Source organism: Carassius auratus, chromosome 40 (genome assembly GCF_003368295.1).
Source record: "Carassius auratus strain Wakin chromosome 40, ASM336829v1, whole genome shotgun sequence".
Lineage (NCBI taxonomy): Eukaryota > Metazoa > Chordata > Actinopteri > Cypriniformes > Cyprinidae > Carassius > Carassius auratus.
This window is the reverse complement of record NC_039282.1, coordinates 10,388,211-10,412,285: the sequence shown is the minus strand read 5'-3', so window position 1 is coordinate 10,412,285 and position 24,075 is coordinate 10,388,211. Positions and strand designations below refer to the sequence as shown.

Here is a 24,075-nt window from a genome sequence, read left to right as displayed (position 1 = left end):
AACCATTACAAAACAGGCCTGCAGCATACAATCCTTCACTATAATAACTCACTTGTTTATGTAAAACAACATCATGCCAGATTACCCTTGTGTGTATTTGGCTGTGGCAGCGCTAATGCTAATCACAATTCTGATCAGAGATTGAAGGCGACAGATGACCCACTCAGGCAGAATAAGAGAATGAACTGGTCTGTGTAAACTTCCCTATTCACACCATCTGCGGCAAGAGTGAAAAAGCAAAACTCAATACAAAAATTACTGTGACTCTCCTGGCATGACACAGCTGTCTGCTCCTGTGCTGTTTCTGCTGACAAACATCCATTAGCCGAGATGTCTCGGAGGCCTTGATTCAAGAGCCTCGTTCAATTATTTTGAGGACATTTTACCAAAACTAACAGCTCAATCAAATCTGGAGTATATGAGTATTTGCTAATGGGGTCAACAGGGGAAATCCATCCAGAAGTCAGTTGGAATAATGGTTCCCTAAAGTGACAGCATATGTGAGCTGAGCAGTAATCATCCACAGAAGACTCAAAGCTGAACACCATGAACTGATCCATACTAATGCATACACATTGTAAACGAGAAAACAGCTTCATTCATAAATGTAACATTTATTGTTTAAATGCATTTGACTACACAGGTAAAAACCAGCATATTATAAAATTATGTTTGGAGACAGCAATATATGAAGCATACCAATCTACCATATATAACGTTCAAAAGTTGGGTTAGTGCTTTAAAAAAAATAATGGGGATGGGGGTTTCAGTAAGTATCTTATGCTCACCAAGGCTGTATTTATTTAATAAAAAATACAGTAAAATGTAATATTGCAAAATGTTATTACAATTTAAAATATCTGTATTTCAATATATTTTAAAATGCTATTTATTCCTGTGATAGCAAAGATGATTTTTTAGCAGTCATTACACCAGTCCTCAGTGTCACATGATCCTTCAAGTGCCATTTCTTATTATTCAATGATGAAAACAGTTAATATTTTATGGAAACTCTCAAACCTGTTTTAAGGATTCTTTGTTGAATAGAAAGTTCAAAACAGCAGCATTTATTTGAAATATAATTATTTTGCAACATTACAAATGCACAATACTGCAACTCATACTTGGTTTTATTATAAATAGGCTACCTGTGGTAGGTTGCCATGCAACATCACGGGGCTGTTAGCCTACTTTATGCGGAGTTATGGTAACTTATGGTAAAAAAAAAAAAAAAAAAAAAAAAAAAAAATACTAGTGGAGACATACAGTGCACCTAAGATGTCAAGTGAAGTCTTGATTGTTTTTCACGACAACACAAAGCAATTTCGTTTCGTTAGATAAGACGTTTAGCAATACGACGTGTTATAAGTTTCGGTTCCACTTTCTGTTCAGGATAAGTGAAATTAATATCCCCAACACAGTAACCCACTTATCTCACTCTAACTATGGACGAAGAAGAGCTGGTTTTATGTACTCACTGGTGAGTGTTTTCAACGTAACGTTACTGTCTAATAACGCAGAGACTCGGTAAGACGTCAAACGATGTTTACTGCCAGTTTATGTAAAAAATGACAGTGTTCGACGAGTTTAAGATCACTGCCAATTCACGACTTTCAAGTTTCTGTCTGCACTGCAGCAACAACAAAATATCGAAAAAAACTAAAACATTTTCTATTCAACATTACTCAAAAATATTGATTATTTCCTTATGTTGTCGATGACTCTGACGTGACTTTAAAGTGAAAGCAGCTGTGTAATATGTCGACGGATTACGTTTATTTATAATTGCGAATTTTCAAATAACACAATAACTTTGCTAGCTTTGGTCATTTGCTGAATCACTGATATTGAGCAGGATTGATTAGTGAAAGATTTCAACACTAGTTTGTGACGTAAACACTCTCGGACTGTTAATTTAGCCTGTTTACATAGGCTATAGTTCAATAAAATAGTGCAGCCAAAATTTCTGGCATCATTTACTCACGTGCATGGCCTTCCAGTAATATAAAAAGGGGGACTGGACCTTTAGCAGAGTAGTCCATATGACTCTTGCTCTACATTCCAAATCTCCTCAAGCCATACGATAGATTTATGCAAAAACTGGCCTATATGTGTTAGTCTTTTTTATTTCCCTTTGCCTCCAGTGAGCTCTAAAACCTATGACTGGACCATTGAGACCCAGTGTTGAACTGGAGCATCGGATCATTCTGACTGACAAACGAGGAACCTTTTTTTGTGAACTAATCAAGCAGTAAATGTAAAATATATTTCTCATAAGAATGAATTATTCACGAATTAGACAATCGCTGCTTCTATTGTGAACTCCTTAAGGCCCCATTGAGAAAATATATGATTTTAATATATTTTATTATTTTATTTATTTATATTTACATCAGTTCCTGGTCAAATTCATTATATGGAAAAGACCAGGAGGATATTCTTCCAAAAATAGTTTGTGTTTCAGAGAAGAAAGTCAGTCATACAGGTTTGAAACAGCATGTTGTTGAGTAAATAATAGCAGAATTTATATTTTTTGGTGAACTGTTCCTTTAAGTGCCATTAAAAGTGTAGTGTCATAACATCTTTTCCACTCTCTAGTCTCTGTAAAGAATCTCTCCAATGTTTTCATGCAGCAAAAAAGAGGTGGCGAAGGCCAACTACGACCTGCACGAACCACACTGTAAGAGGTTTCTGTGTATATGCCCTGACTGCGATGAAACCGTGCCTCGAGATCAACTGGAGGAGCATAAAACCGAGCAGCACGCAGAGGTCAAGACCACACCATTCAACACTGATTAACACTATGCTTTTGCTGCTTTTTACAGGCTCTTGGCCCTGTGTGTCATAAAAGATTATTTGTGATGCATTTTCCCACTAAACGTTTTCCACTTGACTTGCTGATTACTCATCACTGTAATCTCCCCCTCTGAGAAACCATGTCAATGGCCTCATTTCTCATTATGTCTCACAGGTAAAATGTAAGATGTGCAACAAAAAGTTGGAGCGGAGGCATCTGTTGGATCATGAGGTAGATACTCATTCTCACACCGTTAAATTTTTCTCTCTGAGTGTTTTCACACTTATTCCTTTGTCGTTTCTGTCTCTTCTGGTTTACAGAAAGACGAGTGCTCCGAGAGGCCTCAGATCTGTGAGTTTTGTCAGCTTGAGCTTCCTCTGAGCAGTCTAAAAGAGCACAAAGTGTCCTGTGGGAGTCGCACAGAACGCTGCTCTGACTGTGGCCAGTACGTTAAACTGATGGAGCAGCTTGATCACGCTCAGATCTGCTCTGCTTCCACCCCCACAGCGTCAAAGAACCTGGTCTCTGAAGATGATACTGCAGACACAGATGGTTAGTTAATGCCATGATCAGTTTGAAACATTATAGAGGTGCTATAGGTCTTAGTATTGCCAAGTTCTGCATATTTTAGGTTATTCAGACAAACTGTGATTGTAAAATACTGTTTTTGCATATCGGTTATTTCCAGAGCTGACCATGCTGCAATGTCAGAATTGTCTGAAATACATTCCCTCAGGCACTCTGAAGAAGCACAAGGTAAAATATGTCAATAAATAAGAAAAGGGTTATAATACGTAATCATGAAAATCTATTTTAAACATGCCAAATCTTTCTGTTTTACTTTTTTACTAGCTTCTTTGCAAACAGTCCTTAAAGTTTGCAGATGTTGAGGATGATGACTCTGAGGATGAAAACCCCAATGCTGGAAATGCCAGAGCTGCAGATTTCTCCTTCTCATCATTGCAAAAGAAGAAGAGAGAAACAGAAGACAGAAACATTGACCTGGATAAGATAAGCACCTGTCCGCTCTGTCATCTGGCTCTCCCTGCAAAGACACTCGAATGGCATGAGGTACAACCCACTGTTTTGTACATAGTGATATTTTAAACTTGTTCAGCCTCAGGTTGAAAAGCAACAATCTGAACAGTAATTTTGTGCTTGATTTACACCATTAACTCGAAAATTTAGTAAACTTTACATTTTGTAAACATTAGTAAAACTAGTAATTTATTTATACCAAAATAAATACACCAATTGTTCAAAAGTTTGGGGTCTTTTAGATTTTGAAATGTCCTTGAAAGCGGTCTTTTATGCTCACCAAAGCAGTAATTATTTAATTAAACAAACCATAACCATAATAATAATTTTTAAACAAGTGCTTTCTGATGAATTATATTTCAAAATGTTTAGCAGACGTTAATCACAAGATCCTTTAGAAATCATTCTAATATGCTGATTTGCTGCAGAAAAAAATATATATTTTAAATTATTATCAATGTTGAAAACATTTGTTCTGCTTAATATGTTTGTGGAAACAGTTTAGTTTTTTTTTTTTTTTTTTACTTTTTTCAGATTTCTATAAATTAAAAAAAAATTATTTGAAATAGTTTTTTTGTCACAATGTGAAGTCACTATTGTATCCTTGATGAATAAAGTATCAAGAGTTTAAAAAAATAATCTGAAAATGGACCCCAAAAATACTATAAATGATGTAAATGTGAGCCTTTGCTCTGTATATACTGTTAATTAATTATTAATTTATATGTTTGTATTTTATTTCTATTTTTAAAGACAAAATGTGAATTATACAAACATCTGAGCCTGGCATGATGGCTGGTGAAAGAAAAGCAAAATGTGTAAGTATACAAATAATATATTATGTATCACCAGTATAAAACATTGTCTAAACCATAATGATGATAAATTATAATAAATGTATGAATTATTTTACAGGGTCGCTGGAAACTCCAATCACCACAATGCTTCTTATAAATTGCCATTGTCTGCTTTTAATTTGAAAATAATGTCTCTTTAAAATTTATCTTCAAAACTCTTAAAAAGTTTTAGACATCCTGAGTGAGGGTACTTTATGTGCATACTTTATTGTTTTATTAATTACTATTAACCCTTTTTATGATGCAGTTGTTTGGCTCTTTCATAAATGTGTTTGTTTAAACGTTACTGCAAGTTAAATCCTGACAAACCTCAGACCACAGTGAAAAATAACGTTAACACAAGATAAACAAACTATGAGGGGCTTAATATATTATAGACTTTAAATTATTTCTCTCTCTGCCAATACATTTCTTAGTTTAAAATAACTGAGAATCCTGTAGACCATTTACCAAAGGAAGAGTATTGTGAAAATCAGGAGAAAATAGCCATTTATTGGGGGAGACAGCAAGATGGCAGCGTCTCAGTCAGGATTGCCTTTCCTTCACATCGAAATATTCCTATAATATATTTTTTTTAAGTATTACTCAGTTGGATATGTTTAACTACATTGTAAAATGTTGTTTACTGCTCTATTGGTTCATTTGTAATTTAGTAGAATATTCCTAGGATTTATTATTAGAATTAAATTTTGATTTTCTTGGAAGTAAACTTAGTGCTCCTAGTAATGATGAATCTAATAAAATGAATGTTTGTGCAAATGTAGTTTTTTTCAAAACCTGTTGGAAATGAAAATAAAAAAGCGCAAGAGTGACATCTAGTGGAGATTTTTTGTATTCATTTAGTGAGAGATCAGTGATGAGAGTGCAAATTCAAGAATAAACTGTCATAATCACATAGGCAACCTCAAATCTTTTTTTCTCATCTGTTGACAAACAATTATATAAAACTTTCTCTTTTTATAACTTCCATGATTGCTGTGCTACAGAACGGACAGATAATGTGATAATCATGCCAGACATGTGATGCCACACACTTAAAAGATTACAGAAGTTTACTTCACAAGACCTGTAGATTATTGTGATGTTTTTATCAGCTGTTTGGACTCTCATTCTGACGGCACCCATTCACTGCAGACGATCCACTGGTGAGCAAGTGATCTAATGCTAAATTTCTCCAAATCTGTTCCAATGAACAAACAAACTCATCTACATCTTGGACAGACTGAGGGTGAGAAAATGGTCAGCACCCATTTCTGGGTGAACTATTCCTTTGATCTGAAGGGAGAAAAATCTGTATTATTTCAAATTATATGTTTTATTTTCATCCTTTACATTTGGGTTTTAAAGTAGGAGACTTTTTTTTTTTTTTTAACAGTGTGCTGACTTTTCATTTCTGGGAGAACAACCACAGATCCGTAGGAGCTACAGCTAAGATAATGTGCCTTCAGTCAGAATTTAAAATCACATCTAGAGTTAAAATAAAACACAACAATGAGTCTTTGGAAGTTGAAGTTAAGATAAACAACTAAAAACAGCTAAAAGATCACAAACATGAACAGCAGGTCTGTTAAGCAATGCTTGAGCCAGAAACTGATTTAAAAGCAAGGTGAACCATCAGAATAGCAAAGCTAAATAAAGAAAAGTAAAATAAAAATAAGATTACATAAATTAAAAACGGCCAATTTAATAGCCACATTGCAATATGTTAAAGAGCACCACAAATATAATTATCTTAAATTAGCAGTCAATTTTTAAATACATTTTTGCCCATTTAAATTACCTGTATAATAGCACATGATTGGTCCAAACAGTCTATGACACCCAGCCGTCTACTGAAAATATTCAGTCGATAACTCTACAAAGATCCTATTTTGGTTATTATGTTATAAACAGGGAAATCTTTAGCGATTTAGATATTTAAAGATTGCCATATACTCTAGTGTCAATATATCCAGCTATCAAGCTTATTGTTTTTTCTTTGTTATCAGCATTCACTGTTTTTTTGTAACTTGCTCCCAAATGTAACTTTCAGTAACATTGCCATGTTCAGGAGCTATGGATGTCCGTTGACCTTGTCCTGCAGGAGAGTCAAGGCGTTGGTGGAGAAGTCACGCAGGACGTGGAGCGTGTCACGCTGCAGCTGTAAGGTGTCACGTGAAAACTGCTGCTGGGTGTGGACCAATCTCTGCACAGACTTCGTGAGCGACTCCAGTGAGTGAGACAGCGACCCTATCAGCAGTGTGGTGGCCTGCTGTTCCTGCAGGCTGAGCGAGGCACTCTGGGATAAATGTTCCTGCAGACTGCGAGGCTCCACATGAGCAGGTTGGGGAGGGAGCCGAGCAGGAGCTGAACGTGGTGATGATGAGGCAGCCGTAGAAGGTGCAATAAATGTTGGGATACTGGCAGATGAGGGGCCATTAAATGTGTTGTGATTAGGTCTCTCTCGAACTTGGCTCTTCTCAGCAATAGGACGGCTCAGGAATACTGGAATACCAACTGGATTCTGGTTTGCTTGGCTTCTTGGGTGAATAAACTGCATGTTTCTGCCTGGAAGGATAAAAAAACCTGTTAATTCACACATTAACATCATATTTGAAAACAAGACACTTAAGAGTTGTTGATCATGTAAAATGGATATATAACATTTTATGGTCAATTTACAATAAGAGAGTCCATAATAATGGACACAATACAATTTTCAATTCCTGTGTAAATTAACTAAAGCTAAAAAATGTCACAAAAATGTAAAATAAAAATGTAATAAACTTAGATTTTGCATTGTGTTAGCACCGCAAGGTTGTGGGTTCGATTCCCAGGGAACACATGTTAGGTAAAAAATTTTTTAGTCTGAATGCACTTTGGATAAAAGCATCTGCTAAATGCATAAAATATATTAAAAAATATTTTATATATGTTTTTTTTCAAAGTAAAAATATGAAATAATTAAGTTAAGTTTTTCAAATATTATTTACACCAATCAAAGAATACTGATCAAATACATAATTTAAATCATCTATTGTGCCACGCACATGTATTTTCTTAATCAACTTATCAACTTAATCACACATAATGCTCATCTTTTATGCCAAACACCGAAATAAAGATTTTTAGTATCATCGACCCTGACATTTTTGTACTTTTAACACAAAAGAACATGCTCTTCAAAGAGGAGGTGTATTCATGTCACCTAATGAATAAAGCAGTTATATATTCAATATATATTTTTAATAAGTTGATCGAGACAAAACAAACATGCCAGCATTGACCGATTAAAAGAATCAAAATGTGTGTCAAGTATCTCTGCATTATTTCCGACCTTCCTTTCCTGGTGTGTCAGTCTGGACATCTGATAGAGGCACTGGTGAATCTGTCAATACAAAACAAATAACAAATTTATAACATTTTAAATATTCAAATAAAAACCAAACACTCGGTAATGATTCCGAATCACCTACATTTATTGAAAAATACAACAAAAAAGGAACTCACTGCTGAACATCATGTGAGCAGGAAGCTCTGTATCACTTTTGCAAGGGATAGTAGTGTGAAAAGGAGGTGGCACTGGCAAACTAAACGAATGAGGCCTGCCATTTGCCATGTGTGAGGAGCTGTGTGGGATCTCCGAGAGACCAGAAAAGTCCTCGTCTTCATCATCCATTTGGTCATCAATTTCCAAATCGCTCACGTTTTTGTTAGGGTTAGACATTTGAAGGATCTGGTGCACCATGGTTTCTATAGGCGAGAGCTGTTGTGCGATTTGGGTGGCCGTGGCTCCCGATGCCCTCATTGCGGCCACCCTCCGCTTGGTGTCACATTTGAGATCTGCCCATTTCTTGATGACTTCAATAATTTCTCGGTGACACTCACTGACCTCGTTGATACGTGCCGTCACATCCGCCCATGTGCGGTTTTTCAGATCCTTCGAAATGCCCCGGTTGAACTTTCCTGTTGAAGTAGTGACTATTTAACTATTATCCTTAATATATGCAAAGCAGAATTTACATACTTTCAGAGCATTTTCAGATCCTACCGAATTACGTGATATGAAAATAAAAAGATATGTCTTACCGACTAGAATGTGTCGTTTATTCTGCACCTCACTGAGCAGCAGTTCAACCTCCTGGAATGTGAAACGTGACTTTCTTTTCTTAAAGCGCATCAAAGCACCTCCTGGCCCTCTGTAAGGGTATGGCATGAATTCTGACATCCTTCCTCCTCCACTCTTCGAAACTAACCACAACAAAATCAAACAGGGCTTCTAGGCAGCATCCATCAGAAGGCTTGAAGAATCATATGGCTGAAAAAAATAACAATTATTATTCATCCAGAAGCTTTCAACATCATTTAACTAAGCGATTCTCTTCAACCTACAATGCAAAAAAAAAAAAAAATGCGCTTGAGTCAAAATTAATTCAACACATAACCTGTTCTTACTTGCACACTATCTGTGCCAAAACATCTTATTATTCAGTTAAAAGTTAAAATATTAATTTTATTTAAAAAAAATTTAAATACTTCATTTTATTTATACATATGAATTGTGCATAAAAATAATTTGCTTTGTGTGTGTGTGTATATATATATTATATATATATATATATATATATATATATATATATATATATATATATATATATATATATATATATATATAAAATGCTACATTTATTGTATAATAAACTTACTGTCCCGCTGATTTATTATGATCATGTGATTAATGCTTTTAAAATGACAGAACAAGCACAAACAGAGATAATTCGGTCAAAGCACAGAATCCTAGTTTTCTAGGATCCTTTTACTTTAAATTAACTGTTACAACTAATTGCGGCGTGATCTCACAGCGCCTCGCCGGTGTGCCCATATGCTTCCTGCTTCTTTGTTGTTTTCCTGCCTGATCGTCAGAGAGCGATAGGAACACAGAGAACCGAAGCGAGCGCCATCACGGGACTCACAGCATCTATCCCGAGCGTCCAAATCTGCCATTTCTCAAATACCTCGCGTACAGTATTCGCTCGGACGCGTAAAGAGAGATTCATTAATCGCAGTAAGCAAACATTCCGCTAGGAAACGCAAAAACAGATTAGTATTTTTGTTTGTCGTTCGCCTGCCGGGTAGAAAAAATGGACTAACGTTACGCACGCATTTACGAACGAATTTGGAGTCAAATCGAAACTATGCGCGTCGGGACTGCGATAAACTTAGTCGTTACTGATATGTGTGATAAGATCGAGTCGTAATTACCTACAGTGCGGCCGAACGTGTCCTAGGATTTGTCGGTGTAGTCTTGCCCGATAAACTTCGTAGGCAGTGATCCCCTGCGTCGCGCAGACTCAGCTCTACGTGTTTTTCCCCTCCACAGCGATAGTTCGCCAACATTCTATAGTAATCCTTCCCTGTGCCTGTGTGGAAGCTGTTCTCACTCTACATGCGAACCCTGCGGCCCAGTCTTAGCATGGAAATGTTCCACTTACTATTAAACTAAAGTAAATTTAAGTCGCCCTTTATTCGCATACAAGTTGAATATATCGCGTAAAATATTTATGGATTTTGTACGCGTTTTTTTTTTTCAGTCCAACCGGCTGTTTTGTGGTATCTGGACATTTTCAACACTCCATACAGAGTTCCAGCACAAAAATAAAACTCTGATTTCTTGGTCTTAAATTAATAAAATATGAAAAGGCAAAGACATTTCTAAAACGCGTATATTATTTTCTGGTTATGCCCCCAGCTGTAAAATATTCAGCTAGATATAATCAGCTAAATATTGCTCTCCGGAGTGCAATTTCTCTCTTTCTTATATATAAAAACACATTTATATGACGTAATCCATCAAAAGGTGAAGGTGACCTGTGTGTAGTCCATAAAACGTATGTGCTAGGCTATATATGACATTTTAATATTTATAAAAGAGAATGTACAAGCAACTAAGATTGTAAAATAGTTAACATAAATCCTAAAAATGGCTAATCTTCACTATTCAATAAAGGGCTATTCTTCAAAATGGCATGCTGGAATTAATTTAGGCCTTTTTACACAACTGATGTGATTGAAGTGGAAACATTGGATTGTGTTGCAGCTCTCGATCTGTATCTGTGGACCACATGTCTTCTCGAGGATCATATGAATATGAAGCAGAAGTTTTGGCAGCTACCAAATGAAATTATATATTTGAGAATCTGTACAAATGTTTACCATCATTTACAGTTTAGTGATGATGTGGCCATGCCACCATTTTGAGGTTCTCTCTCAGACGTGGGAGTGGCAGTGCATTGTTTGTAGCAACCGCTAGGTGGGGTAGTGAGTACCTCAAATATGCGCGCAAGAGTCCGGGGAAAAAAGGTGTTGAGATTTGTCTCACGGCTTAAAGGGACAGTTCACCCCAAAAATGAAAAATCTTAAATGTTTTTTTTTTTTTTACTCAAAATTTACTGACTTTTTTTTTAGTTAGTTAGGAGAATGTCCCACACTGGGTAACCTTCATTTTACATTGTACAGCTAAAGACTGAATCAAAATGAATGGGAACTGAGGTTGCCAGTATACCAAAATCATAATTTGCTCCAAAGAAGAAAGTCACATGTTTGAAACTAAATAAATGAATAACACTGGGGGAAAAAAATATCATTTTGGTTTTATTTTCGAAATAAAATAATAAAAAAGAAAGATTATTTAAAGAACCTAAGCAAGTGGATGGGCAGAAAAAAAACATTTTGTCCATCATGAAAACACACCCTTGAAATTTTAAAGTGGATTTATTTTTTTAAAAAGCTACTCAAAGTAGACAAAACAAAATTACATTTACCAATATTACCATCCATAGAACTGCAGCACAAGCCTGTCAATTTTCCATTTGTTTCCAATCCACAGATATTTAGACCATCTCTCAGAAGGATGAAACAAAGATATGCAAACAAAAATGCAAGTTTTGGCCATTTGAGATACATATAAAACAATGTTTCAATTAAAAACTGTGATTAAAAAGTCTAATGTGAAAACAATTTCAAGATCAAATTCAATATGAACGCAAGGTTCTAAATGGTCAAGTGTTTTCTTTATAATGTTTTTTCATGGAAAAACATTTAATGTGAAACTTCACGCATTGCGTTTATATTGTGGTTTCATCTGCTTGCCTGTGCTAAGTCTGTATCATCATTAAGGTGTGTACTGAATTTGCCCTTTAAATATCACTGTCTTGTTTTGCCCTCCAAATGGGCTTAGACTATTCACAGTTTTCAAGTGACAGTTTTCAAAATCTCCTGCAGGCTTAAAAAACAAAGATAGCAGTGCTGTTTCTATACAGATTAAATTACAATTACAGCACAGACTTGAAACAACATATTAGCATTCATTATTTTTCCTTGACATATTGAAGAAGAACAATAATAACTATAATAATAATAACTTACTGATATCAGGCAGTAATCCAAATTCTGTAAATGGTCATTTAAAATAAGAGCAACTTAATATTTTTGTATCAATATGCAAAAAAAAATTATACAGAAGGCTGTAAATGTGTTCAACAAAGGAAAATCCCATGGTTTTATCTAGCTATTAGCTTTGTGGCTCTCTGATTGGCCTCACTGATGCGGGATTCATTGACCACGGCCTGCAAAAAAAAAAAAGAATAAAAGAGGGGTTAATATAAAAAGGTTCAGCTGCTCTTTGTAGAACAGACGTTTCTGAACCCCTTCCAAACACTGACCTTGCTCTGTATGCGTTCAGTCTGGATGTTCTGGGTGTCGATTTCATTGCCCATGTCAAGTGCCATGCTTCTGAGGTTGCCAAGGATACTACCGACTTGTGCCAAGTTTTCCTCCATTTCATCCTCCTTTACATCGTTTGTCACTCTATCAGACAGAAACGATAGTTTATACACTGTTCACAAGTGTCGGGGTGCTAAGATTTGTTTTTTGTATGTTTATTTGCCCTCCAAGGATGCATCTATTCGAGCAAAAATACTGTAAATACCGTTATGAAATATTATCAAAAATAAAAATAAACTTTTTTATTTTAAGTAATTCATTCCTGTGATAGTAAAGGATAATTATTAGCATCCATTAGCAGAACTCAGGGTCACATGAACCTTCGTTCTGTATGTTCAAAACAAATGTGCTTCTTAATATTTTTCGTGGAAACTGTAAAATAATCTTTGATGAATGTAAAGTTCAAAAGAACAGCATTTATTTGATTTATTATTTTGTAACATTATAAATGCATTTACTGTCACATATGATCAACTAATGCATACTAGCTCCAAAAAATATTAACGTTTTTTTTATTATTATTATTATTTATTTATTTTCAGTCTGAATAGAGCCAATTTAAGGAGGAGAGGCCAACGTTCTGGCACCTTCTAATATATCCACCGCTCATGGTCATCTTCTCTCTATCATCCAAAACTCGAGAAGAGGGCTGGCTAGACACCACCCCATCTTGATTATTACCCCAAACCTTCTTATACGCCCCACTTGCTTCAAAGTCCTTTAGTCTGAGAGAAGCCATAAGAGAAAGACAAAGTTGACAAGATTAGTCATACCAGTTGTCAATAACTAAAACTTTGAGAAACTGAAATTTGAACTGCCTAAAGATTATGATGAGGATTCAACGCTGACTCTGAAGACACTGGTAGGTGAAGTTGCATCTGCTTTGAATGAACCACACAAAAAATAATCACAATACATATTATTTGGTTGGAGATTGTCTGACTCTAGTTATGTAATTTAAGTCATGAGTTGCATGAGTTCGATGTTAAAGACCACCAAGGGCGTATTATTAAAATTTCTCAGGTATTGCTCCTGTCACAAAATCTCTTAAATAGAGCAATATATATTTATACACACTACCAACAACATAAAAAGGACAATACATCCAACCAGTTTCTTGTGATTTCCTGAGTTCACACTTAAAAAAAAATCCAAGGCATGCAAAGTTTTCATGCAAGCACACTAGAAGCCGAGCCCCCTCCAAACATCACATACTTATCACAGGAGCACAGAGCGCAGCATTTGCCCATCTGTGAGGTTTTTCTCAGCTTCCCTCATGTTTTGGTTAATCTGGTCCAGCCCTTCCTCAATCCGCTCAAGTTGCTCTTGATGATGGAAGGTGGAATCACAGAGTATGGATGTTTCAGGGGTTACAGTATGGAGACAAATTAAAAAAAAAACAGAAACAACAGCATTCTCAGCAAAAAGCACCACACGCTGATAAGCGACTAAACATCAACATTATAGCTTTAGTTCCAAATGACAAGTGAAACAGACAGATATAAACTAAAAAATGATGTTATGAATATCTAAACACTGCATTTGTTATGTGAGCACAAGTTGCACAACTTTAAGGGTAATTTCAAATGTTCACATGGGGTACTACATGAACCTCTACTCACAAAACAGCCAAAAAAAAAAAAAAGACTATAATGTAGCAACATCAAAGCAGGCAGGTTATCCAAAGGGACAGAGGCATGGGCAGAGAAATGACATCACTGATCGCCAAGCAGCCATGGCTCAGGTGTCAGGGAGGAAACCTACTTTGTACATGGCCAGATGCACAGACCACAACACCTGGCCATGTCAGTGAGATTTTTCTCAGCCTCCTTCATGTCCTTGCTGATCTGGTCCAGGCCCTCTTCTACACGGTCCAGTTGCTCTGCCCATGCGAAGGGAATGGGGAGGGTACGGGAGGCAGGAGGAAGGGGAATTGAAATGGGAAATATGCAAGCATGCACACAAAACCACATAGAGGGCACATATTTCTATATATACAGAATCATATATGGCTGTATTTATATATGTCGTACTGAAAGGACGAGTAAATAACAAAAGATAGAACACACGGTTTATACTACCACATCTTATTCAGTATCATTTGCATAAAGATAATCTCTATAGATGCAACAGGATAAATGAACAACTAACGATGCATTTGCAAGTAATTAGTTGATTGTTTAGCTGCTGTGCAGTTTATCTCTAACTATAATGTATGAAGATAATTCATTACCTCCCTGCTCGTCCAGCATAACAAGTGTCTTGATTCCTGCATCTTTACTCTGTTGAAGAATTGAAAAAAGTTCAGTACGAGTACACATTAATAGGCAACTGATGAATTTTCCTGCAGTTGAATAAAAAAAAAATATATGTTTGAGATATGTTTGCACTATGATTTTCAGTTTGTGCCCAGAGGCCAATTTAAGAAAAGGGCTGCGCAAAAATAAAGAATAATCGCATGGTAACATTTATTTTGCATTATGCTTTATGAAATAATGAAAGATATTTTGATTGTTTGAACAGTGGGGTACAAAACTTTTGAGACCACTAATTTATTTTTCTTTTTATTATTTTTCTTTTTTTTTTTTTTTTTCCAGGTTTAAATTACATCCAGTGGCCGGTTGCATAAAAAGCATAGAGTAGTCTTATAGTCATCAACATTTATTTCTTTAAGACTTTTTCACTTTTTTAGGTCAGTTATATAAAAAAGGTAATTTGAATCTGGAAAACAAGTCTGTTTACTCTCTGGCTGACTGCCAGTTGGCCTTAACATAGAGACTAAGTTTATGCATCTGGACCCAGGTTTTCATTATGGTCTCAGGCTTAATCTGTCCCAGGATGACAAGGCAGTTTCTACTGAGATACAAACTGATTTGATATCACCCACAACAACTGTTCAACAGTACAGGATGGGGCAACTGCAATTATGAGAAATAATATACATAATCACTCACCTCCTCCAACAGGAGCTTCATGTTTCTAGTGATCTCAAGGGACTGTAGGAGGTAAAAATTCAAAACACAAGGGTGACTACAGAACATATTTTAAACCCAATGCAATATATATTGTTATAAATTATATTGAAAATGACCTCAGAGGACTCACTGGAAAATTGTTGCAGTGTTTACTTAAGCTGATTGTCTTGTATATTGTATTGAAATAAATAAAAAAAACAACTACAAATGATTATGTAATGATGCAAATACTTTTTTACTTTGTAAGTAGCCATGTAAGAGGTGTTCTGTGGCAGGGTCCAGATTACCCCATTGGGATTTATTTATTATGTATAAATAGCATAGGGACAGTACAGTACATTATACATTAATTAATACCCAATGGAAAATCTGGGGATGAATAATGGCTTCATTCATGATCAACCTTCACTTCGTCACAGTGAGAATCATAATAATGATGCAGGTGCATATAGACTGTGTTTAGCGTCATCATCCTAGTTGCTATGTTCCATGGAAATAACTAAGACCTGTAGTAACCCTAGTGGAAAATGTTTGATGTCATCACTGTAGGCCTATTAATGTGCAGCCTAATCAAAATAAGGCAGAAAAACACACAACATCTGAAGACCCACACAAATCAATGCAAATCAACATTGGACTTTGCTACTTTGGTGATTGTTAGCAGCATACCTCATCTGTCACCTGATTGGCCCTCCTCTGCAGCTCCTCCACTTCAGATCTCATGGTGGAGTCGGCAGCCATACTAGCTGAGAACTGCAGCAGGGGGAGGACAGGTCGAGGGACGTGGTTATTCTTAGAGCAAAGGCTTTATAAACTCAGCATGCCTCAGATTGACAGCAATAATTGGTCTGGCACAACGGAGGAGAAACGGCACAGCTGATGTGTTGCATAAAATCAGACCCCCTCATGCAAAACCAAATCCACCATTTATTAATTGCTAGGTGCATCTCGGAATCAGCATGCATCCCGAACATTAGGCTGGAAAATTATACATCTTACATTGTTTAGAGGGTGTGTTTAAGTTGTCACAGTGTCTTGCACACCTTTATTTCTTGACTAAAGAAAAACAGCAGTTGGCATTTGAAAAATCAATGGGGCTGCATTATTTTACAACCTTGAGGCATCTTCATTATACTTTGGTCATGTTCAGAGGCAAATGACTTGAAATATGAACATGAACCAAAGATGTTAAATGAAAATATACAAATATATGATGTATTAAAGGAATAGTTCACTCAAAAAAAAAAAGTATTCAACCTCAGGTAAATTACTTACTTTTTTCAACAGATTAAGATCAATTTAGCATTAAATCAGTTGCAAAGCAATATTATGGATTATGGGTTTGTATTTAAGCCGAAAGCTAAAAACATCTTAATGCTGTATTTGTTTTTTTTTTTACAAACATGCAGCTTCCGCTTGACAAGTTGTTATTTGATGCACTGGAGTCATGTGGATTACTTGTGAATTACTGTGATGTTTTTATCAGCTGTTTTGACTTTCCTTCTGATGGCACCCATTCACTGCATTGGTGAGCAATTAATGTCATGCTAAATTTCTCCAAATCGGTTCTGATGATGAAGCAAACGTCTACATCTCGGATGGCCTAATGGGCACTATTTTCATAAACAATTTTCATAAACTTATTTATAGTCTTATGATTTTAAGGGAAACATATTTCTGTAGAACATAAAATCACCCCACATGCTACTCCACACAAATCTTTTCAGATTTTATGTAGTTTTAATTATATTATATTATATCTATCTATTGTCTGGTTCGCCATAGAATCATTCAGGTGTACAGCTTGAAAGAAACGGTTGATCATATGTGGAGCAAAAATCATGTCATAGCATATGAGTAACATCGATAATAGCAAGAATGGTGGGCTCTTTACTCTTTACCTTTACTACATCACTAATTAAAGTTCATAATCCTTGTGTTTCAGTAAAGTGGAAGAGTTATGTCAGTAATTAAAAACAAATGTAAATGTTGCTCACAGGTTCATAATTATTTTAGAATGCAATTTATCATGAAATGCATTTATAAACATTAATGAGACAGTTGAAATTTGTTTTTTCAAAATGTTTTTGGTAAGAAACAAATGAACCCCAAGAAAATCAAATCTAACAATACTTTTATGGGTAAACCTCTTTGTTTAGATTCATGTTAGATCGATTAGCGAAATTGAGTGAAATTTATTGCACCAATTTATGATGGGCTTTAAAAACTTTACATTTTTCATTTTATGTTTTGATTATTATGATTCTACAAATCATTTACTGTTATTTAATTATACCAGGAAGGCAGAATAAATCTTGATTGATCATCATCAACATTTAATACTTGAAAATATCAAAGGAGTCTCTTTAAAAGGGTTAAGATTTATTAATCTTATTGCATTCCCTGTTTAAGCATACTGTATAATGTACTGGACTGATTTGCCTGTAGGTTTTAAACCCCAGGTGGACATGGATTTAATGAGGGGATTTCATTTGCTCACTGCTGAGAGATCGTTGTCCAAACACCAAAAATGAACGAATGAATGAATGAATGAATGCATGAATGAATGAATGAATGAAGCATTTAGTGCAATGGACAGTAGACTAAATCAAAGCAGAAAATAATATTTTCTTTCTAAATTTTCTTGCAAGTAAAACAAGAAAAGCAAAATAGTAAAAGCTAAATTTAACATCATGAGCTGTAAAAACATTGAATAATAATAATAATTATTATAATAATAATGAAACATTTAATTTACTCCTTTTTATATTTATATAATTTATATATATATATATATATATATATATATATATATATATATATATATTCATATAATATATTGTAAATTGTGTGTTTGTATATATATATATATATTTTTTTTTTTTTTTTGTGTGTGTGTAATTAATCTTATACCAAATCACATGTAACAAAATCATGATTATGTTTCTATTTGCCTTTACATCTATATTGAATGAATAAAGCTCTCTCTTAAAACAACATTAGTAACTTAATCATATCAGAATAAATTATTGGAGAGATGATAATATACCTGATAATATCCCAACACAACTGCATTAACAGCCGTCGTATTCTCTGATAATACTTTGGAAGTAAGATAGGTACAAAAATATTTAAAGTTTATTTTTCAACGAGATAAAAAAAGAAGATAAACAGCTTACCGTATGACACCAGTTACTCTCTTAAGCCTTATTTTTCCTGAGGATGGCGCAATTAAGACAAAGTCGTTTTGTTCACCCACTCGCGCTCAACACCTGTTTGTTTACTCGTCGATCTGATTTCAGCATCATCTACTCAGCGCGAGCAGCCAGTTGTCTTCATCACAGGTAACTCCGAGGCCGCTCCCCTTTGTGATGCCGATTGGCTGTTATTGTAATAATTAGCTTGCGCTGGGGATTTTAATTGGCTGTTGTAACTGTCAGTCATTTTTATTTCAGCTCCTGATGTGGGTAAATTGCGTTGTTCAGAGCAACCGGTGTTTGCGCAAGTAATGAGGAGATCTGCTTTTGTAAGTCCAAAACAAATAACGTTTATTTGAGCATTAGCATAATAACAGCAAAACCCACAGCTGATTCATATTCTCAGTTCTTAAATAATATGGCTCTGTATTGTTCTTGCTATTATCTATTCGAAAACCATTGTATTCTGGTTTTTAATTTATGGTGGAATTCCCTTTGTAAATCATAAAACAAAAGTCATGGAATAAATGAAAAGGGCACAAAAAAGGAATGGAATAAAATATGGAAATATGGCATAAAGTTGAAACCATCCTCTAAAAATGCAAACAATCGTTGCAACAAAGCTGCCACCTAGTGTAAAGGCACAGTATGACCCTCCTGTCATAGCGAACAATGAAACAGATAATTATGTCAGTTATTAAAACTGAGAGACATTTGATAATGACAGGCCACAAAGAGGAACTGACAGAACATAATCAAGATGGTGAAGAACATTCTTCTTCATTCAGGAGTACATAGTCAGCTGCAACCACTGTAAGCAAAAAACAAAAGAATGTTATAAAGAAGCAAATTTAGGGGATGTTGTTTCTTTGTGTTCTTTAATTATACTTCACATACAGTACCTCTTGAACCTCAAATTTAACGGTGCCATCGTTGTCTTTATCAAGTGTCTTGAATGCACCTAAAACAACAAGAACATTATCAAGGCAACTCATGCTGAAACTAAAAAATACTGAGACTATGATGAAAGAATGAAAACAGCAAAACACTCGGTCAACGTACGACACATAGCATCCAGGCGCACAAGACACCCAATGTAATTGTCGAAATCCATGTTGCCCTGTTCATCACTATATCGCCGGATGATCAACTGGAAAAGCTGGTCATTGAGTGGGAACCCTAAAGGAGGGAAGAGAAATTACAAATTAGAACCAAAAAACTATATTCTATTCCAAAATGACTGGTTGACTGTGAATAATGACTGGTAGATATACTAGCATTTTTCCACAATACTGAAAAAAAAGCACATAGAGGACTTCAGCATGCCTTTTAAAAATGGCAACACAAAGTGAACCACTTCAGTTCTGACAACAATCCTCACCTGCTGCTTTGAAAGCTCCAGGTAGCTCATTAGACCCAATCAAACCAGAGCGATCGGCATCAAAAGTCTTGTAAATGCCCTGATATTAACAAAAACAGATTGCTCAGAAACATTTATGACAGTGAAGGGAAATCTGTCAGAAGTTGCAAACTCACTACTAAAGCAATTCAATAAATAAATTAATCATGATGTACATCAAACTTCTGTAAGACAAAATACTCCCCCAAACATAATGTCTTTAATACTATTAAATAATTAAGGGGTAATCAACAACTTGCCGTGCATTAAAGAATTTGAAATACACAACGTTGACATGAGATTTAAAATCCTTTAATGCACGGCAAGCCATTGATTATCCCTCTTATTCCATGCCCATTTGCTTGTACTGACAACTTAAAGCTGTTTATGATGTTAATAGTGCAATATTTAACCGTAAGGCTAAAACTGGTGGTTATTTTCATCAGTTACAGCTCTTTAGCTCTAACATTCTGCCTGCTTCAAATCAGATGCAGAAACTAAATAGTAATAATAAATGAATTAATAATAAAGTTAACCGTGTTTATACCTGCCATCTTTTGATGTTATTCCAAAGAAACTTGAATTCCTCAAATCCCAGTTTTCCAGTGCTGTCACCCTGAGAGCAGACAGTTAAGGCTAAACCGATGTACAGTATGTGCAGTTATTCACAAAATGTAATACACAGCCCCTTCTGTTAACGTTTTTATATTGAAGGATACATCCATTACTGCCACCATGCTTCTGCAGGACTCAATACTGAAACCATCTGTCTTCAGGTCACCATCTACAGGTAAAAATAAGGGATCATCTTATTAGAACTGTTTACAAAATGGCCCATTTGTGTCATATATATATATATATATATATATATATATATATATATATATATATATATATATATATATATATATATATGTGTGTGTGTGTGTGTGTGTGTGTGTGTGTGTGTGTTTGTGTGTGTGTTAAAAAAAAACTCACATTTGGAAATAATCTTGTTAAGGATGTTCATCAATTCATCAGGGCTCACTTCCATGTCCTATGACGAGAGTTGATGAATGAAAGATGTCAGAACAATCAAATTTTTTAAATCATTGACAGACACTAGCAATGTCTAAAACACAGAGACAGAACATGAACTTGCATGTAAAATATGCATTTTATGTCAGTAGTTCTGAAAACAGGACGGCAGGGACAGGGGATGACTTATGATTATACATTCAGCATATGCTTACAAATGAGGAATACAACAAGTTATTTATCATTACGAGGCAATAACCTGAGAAGTGCATGCAATACAAAGGTTCAAACATTTTCCAGTGGAGTGCAAGCATAGATTTTTTTTTTCTCTCTGCAGGATGCAGTTTAGTGCTCATGGAAGAAATTTGTTTCTTGAGTATCGTCAGTCATTTAGCTGTCCAGATAGTCCCAGTAGTTAATTTAATAAATTAATTAACACATAATTGAAATGCTAAAAATACACCCACAAAACATGATGTAAAACCTTTTTATACCCTCAGTAATTGTTGTTTTTATTGAAAAACATACAGAAACTAAATGTGAAATCTTTTAGAATCGCGAGTTTAATTTATCAGTTCAGTATGTGTTGGAGTTTTGTAGAAGTACGGTCATAATTACAGTAGAAATACAGTTGAAATATTTCAAATAATTAAAATTTTGTGTTAGACAATGGTGTTGGGTACAATTCTGGCCTTTGTAGTAATGTTTTATTTCATTGTGCATACCACTGTGTGATAGAAAACACTTACATGATCTCTCTAAAACTGTGTTGATAGTAATTTTCCACTCTCGTGAAAAAGGAAAAACATGCTCTCTCTAACTTTAAAGAGCACTCCTGCATCTAATTAATCCAATACTTCAGTAAAGCAGGCTACCACACCCCTCTATGACTCAACACAAACCAAACCCATCGGGACAGTTTATTTCACAATGGCAGGAATGTGAAAAAGAGGAAGATCCAGTCATACTTTTGCCTCTGGACGAGTTTGGCATGATTTGACCACACCTATGTCAGTTTGAAGATCAGTAACTGTGAATAATATATACAAGCCTGTATCACGGCAATAAACTGTTCTGAAAACAGAGTGAGAGTCTTGCTGGGTGCAGCGAAGTGATGGAATGTAGGCAATGCCTCTGGAAGTTGAGGAAGTTTCTGGTTTGAAACCAGAACATCTGATGAAAGCATTCAAGTTTCTGATTTGGAAAATTGTACTCAGACTCAGATACCTTGATAGACCTTTGTATGCAGGTGTAGGGATTATGGGAAAGGTACGGGAGATTACATTAAGACCCAGGATATAGAAGAGGAAATTTAATCTCCCCCAAAAAAAGAGAAATTATGAACATAGAAATTTCCTTAAAGTGAACTGACTGAAACAACATGGGAAAGAAAAGATAAAAGGTCCATGGCCTGTGTACTCACATCTCCTGCGATTTGTTTAAACACCTTGCGAAACTGCCTCTCTTCATCAGTTTCATTCTGGCTTGCATATGCAAGTGGTCTTTTGGGAGGAGGCTGGAAGAGCAGACAAGTGAAGTAGTGATAATTAAGTACATTACAATATTTTAAGGTAAGAAATCAATGCACCACTTATTTGACTTCCTGGATTTGCCAAAGTGCTTAATGACATAGCACACCTCAAACCATTCAACACTATGAAAAATAAATAAATAAAGATTTTTGCAAACTTACAGGGTCAGAAGGAACAAACTGGTCGGCGTTGCTGTGTTGCATGAAAATGGAAAAAAAGATATTGATGAATTGTTTAAAATGTATATGTTTTTTATTTGGACAAGCAGTAGTGAGAGTACAGGCTTACCTGACAACATCTATGAGCCCTTTAATAAGTTTGTTGGCCAGAAACATCTTGAACACTCTGAACATAATGATTAGACATGATTAGGTTATGCAAGTTTTTTTTATATCTGTATCTAAATATAGTGTAAAAGATACATATATGACAATCAGCTCACAACAATACTCCTTTAAAAGACTATTTATGGTATGTACGTGTAGGTACAATGGTATTTTTATCTTGAAGAAGTAATGCACTGAATAAACGAACCATTTCCTGCATTATGACTGTCAGGACTCTACAGTCATATGTGAGTTATGAACACATGAATTGCAACGCATGATGTTTATGCCGTTGTTTTGGTTTAACTACTGTAATATCAAATTTATAAGTTACAGTTTAGTAGGCCGTTTTGGTTTAATCCTGACGCACATCAGAAATGAGCAATGTTTTATTATAGAAGTATTTCAACTGCGTTCATATGAGAACTCACCAGATTAAGTCGCTGAATAGGTCCAGTGGAAAGGTACAGAGGAAGAAAAGATCAGCTGCCCAAACAAACAGATAAAAGTAGAAGCAGTTTCCCAAAGGCGGTCTGTTCTTTATGGATAGAGTAGCTCTCCACACCCAAACCCAGTCTTCTGATTTGTCAAACTCTGGGTCCTATAAAGGCGAGGCAAGTTTCACAAACAAAACTGCATAGGTTTTGCGTGAGGACGTCAATTTGTAGGCTGACTAACATCATTTATCGTGTATTAAGTACCCTCTAGTGAGAAAATGTTGTATTACATTCTCAATGTTCTTAAATATTTGTATGTAGAATTTTAGAAATAGCACTTCTTGATTTATGAGTGAAATAATTTTTAACTGTTGTAACATACATTTAGGTCAGCAACTCTGTATACACACACACACACACACACACACATACACACATACATACATACATACATACATACATACATATGGTATGTGGTATTTGTATTGTTAGATTTTTGTGTTATTATTTAATGAAACAATTTTTAATTTTAATTTTATATCATTATTATAATATTTATTATATAATTTATGATAATTATTTAATTATTATAATTATTGTTTTTTTGTTTGTTTAATTAAGAATTAATCAATTAATGTTTAATTAAGATAAAAAGACATCAGATATAGTATGGAATTACAGAACTTTTAAACTGATTGTTCAGTTATATTGTGGAATAAGATACGAACATTTACCAAAG

General features: G+C 35.0%; 4 protein-coding genes across 6 annotated transcripts; 1 reads left to right on the top strand and 3 right to left on the bottom strand.

Annotated features, from left to right (window-relative positions):
* Positions 1-1,273: 1,273 nt before the first annotated feature.
* LOC113058552 (XIAP-associated factor 1-like) lies at positions 1,274-4,871 on the top strand. Of its 2 annotated transcripts, XM_026226551.1 has the most exons (9): positions 1,274-1,480; positions 2,634-2,769; positions 2,972-3,028; positions 3,118-3,148; positions 3,305-3,349; positions 3,486-3,553; positions 3,650-3,868; positions 4,589-4,653; positions 4,751-4,871. In XM_026226551.1, the coding sequence occupies exons 1-8, from the start codon at positions 1,446-1,448 to the stop codon at positions 4,625-4,627; spliced, it is 630 nt and encodes a 209-aa protein (XP_026082336.1). In that variant the 5' UTR covers positions 1,274-1,445; the 3' UTR covers positions 4,628-4,653; positions 4,751-4,871. The 2 variants fall into 2 exon arrangements, with proteins under 2 accessions (XP_026082336.1, XP_026082335.1); XM_026226550.1 differs by having other exon boundaries at positions 1,288-1,480; positions 3,118-3,349.
* A 640-nt stretch (positions 4,872-5,511) lies between these two features.
* On the bottom strand, positions 5,512-10,407 carry LOC113058550 (uncharacterized). Of its 2 annotated transcripts, none has more exons than XM_026226548.1 (5): positions 9,938-10,407; positions 8,761-8,989; positions 8,182-8,637; positions 8,009-8,059; positions 5,512-7,239 (listed from the first exon to the last, which is right to left on the bottom strand). In XM_026226548.1, exons 2-5 carry the CDS (start codon positions 8,897-8,899, stop codon positions 6,746-6,748), a joined length of 1,140 nt encoding a protein of 379 aa, XP_026082333.1. In that variant the 5' UTR covers positions 8,900-8,989; positions 9,938-10,407; the 3' UTR covers positions 5,512-6,745. The 2 variants fall into 2 exon arrangements, with proteins under 2 accessions (XP_026082333.1, XP_026082332.1); XM_026226547.1 differs by having other exon boundaries at positions 9,934-10,406.
* Positions 10,408-11,372: 965 nt separating this feature from the next.
* LOC113058556 (synaptosomal-associated protein 25-like) lies at positions 11,373-18,888 on the bottom strand. Its single transcript, XM_026226555.1, has 8 exons — positions 18,608-18,888; positions 16,098-16,181; positions 15,408-15,449; positions 14,687-14,735; positions 14,218-14,335; positions 13,041-13,178; positions 12,393-12,537; positions 11,373-12,296 (listed from the first exon to the last, which is right to left on the bottom strand). The coding sequence occupies exons 2-8, from the start codon at positions 16,167-16,169 to the stop codon at positions 12,231-12,233; spliced, it is 630 nt and encodes a 209-aa protein (XP_026082340.1). The 5' UTR covers positions 16,170-16,181; positions 18,608-18,888; the 3' UTR covers positions 11,373-12,230.
* Positions 18,889-18,950: 62 nt separating this feature from the next.
* Positions 18,951-23,531, bottom strand: LOC113058555 (calpain small subunit 1). Its single transcript, XM_026226554.1, has 11 exons — positions 23,331-23,531; positions 22,862-22,918; positions 22,735-22,765; positions 22,465-22,557; positions 21,003-21,060; positions 20,744-20,808; positions 20,572-20,640; positions 20,007-20,085; positions 19,688-19,804; positions 19,528-19,586; positions 18,951-19,436 (listed from the first exon to the last, which is right to left on the bottom strand). The coding sequence occupies exons 2-11, from the start codon at positions 22,906-22,908 to the stop codon at positions 19,410-19,412; spliced, it is 645 nt and encodes a 214-aa protein (XP_026082339.1). The 5' UTR covers positions 22,909-22,918; positions 23,331-23,531; the 3' UTR covers positions 18,951-19,409.
* Positions 23,532-24,075: the final 544 nt, after the last annotated feature.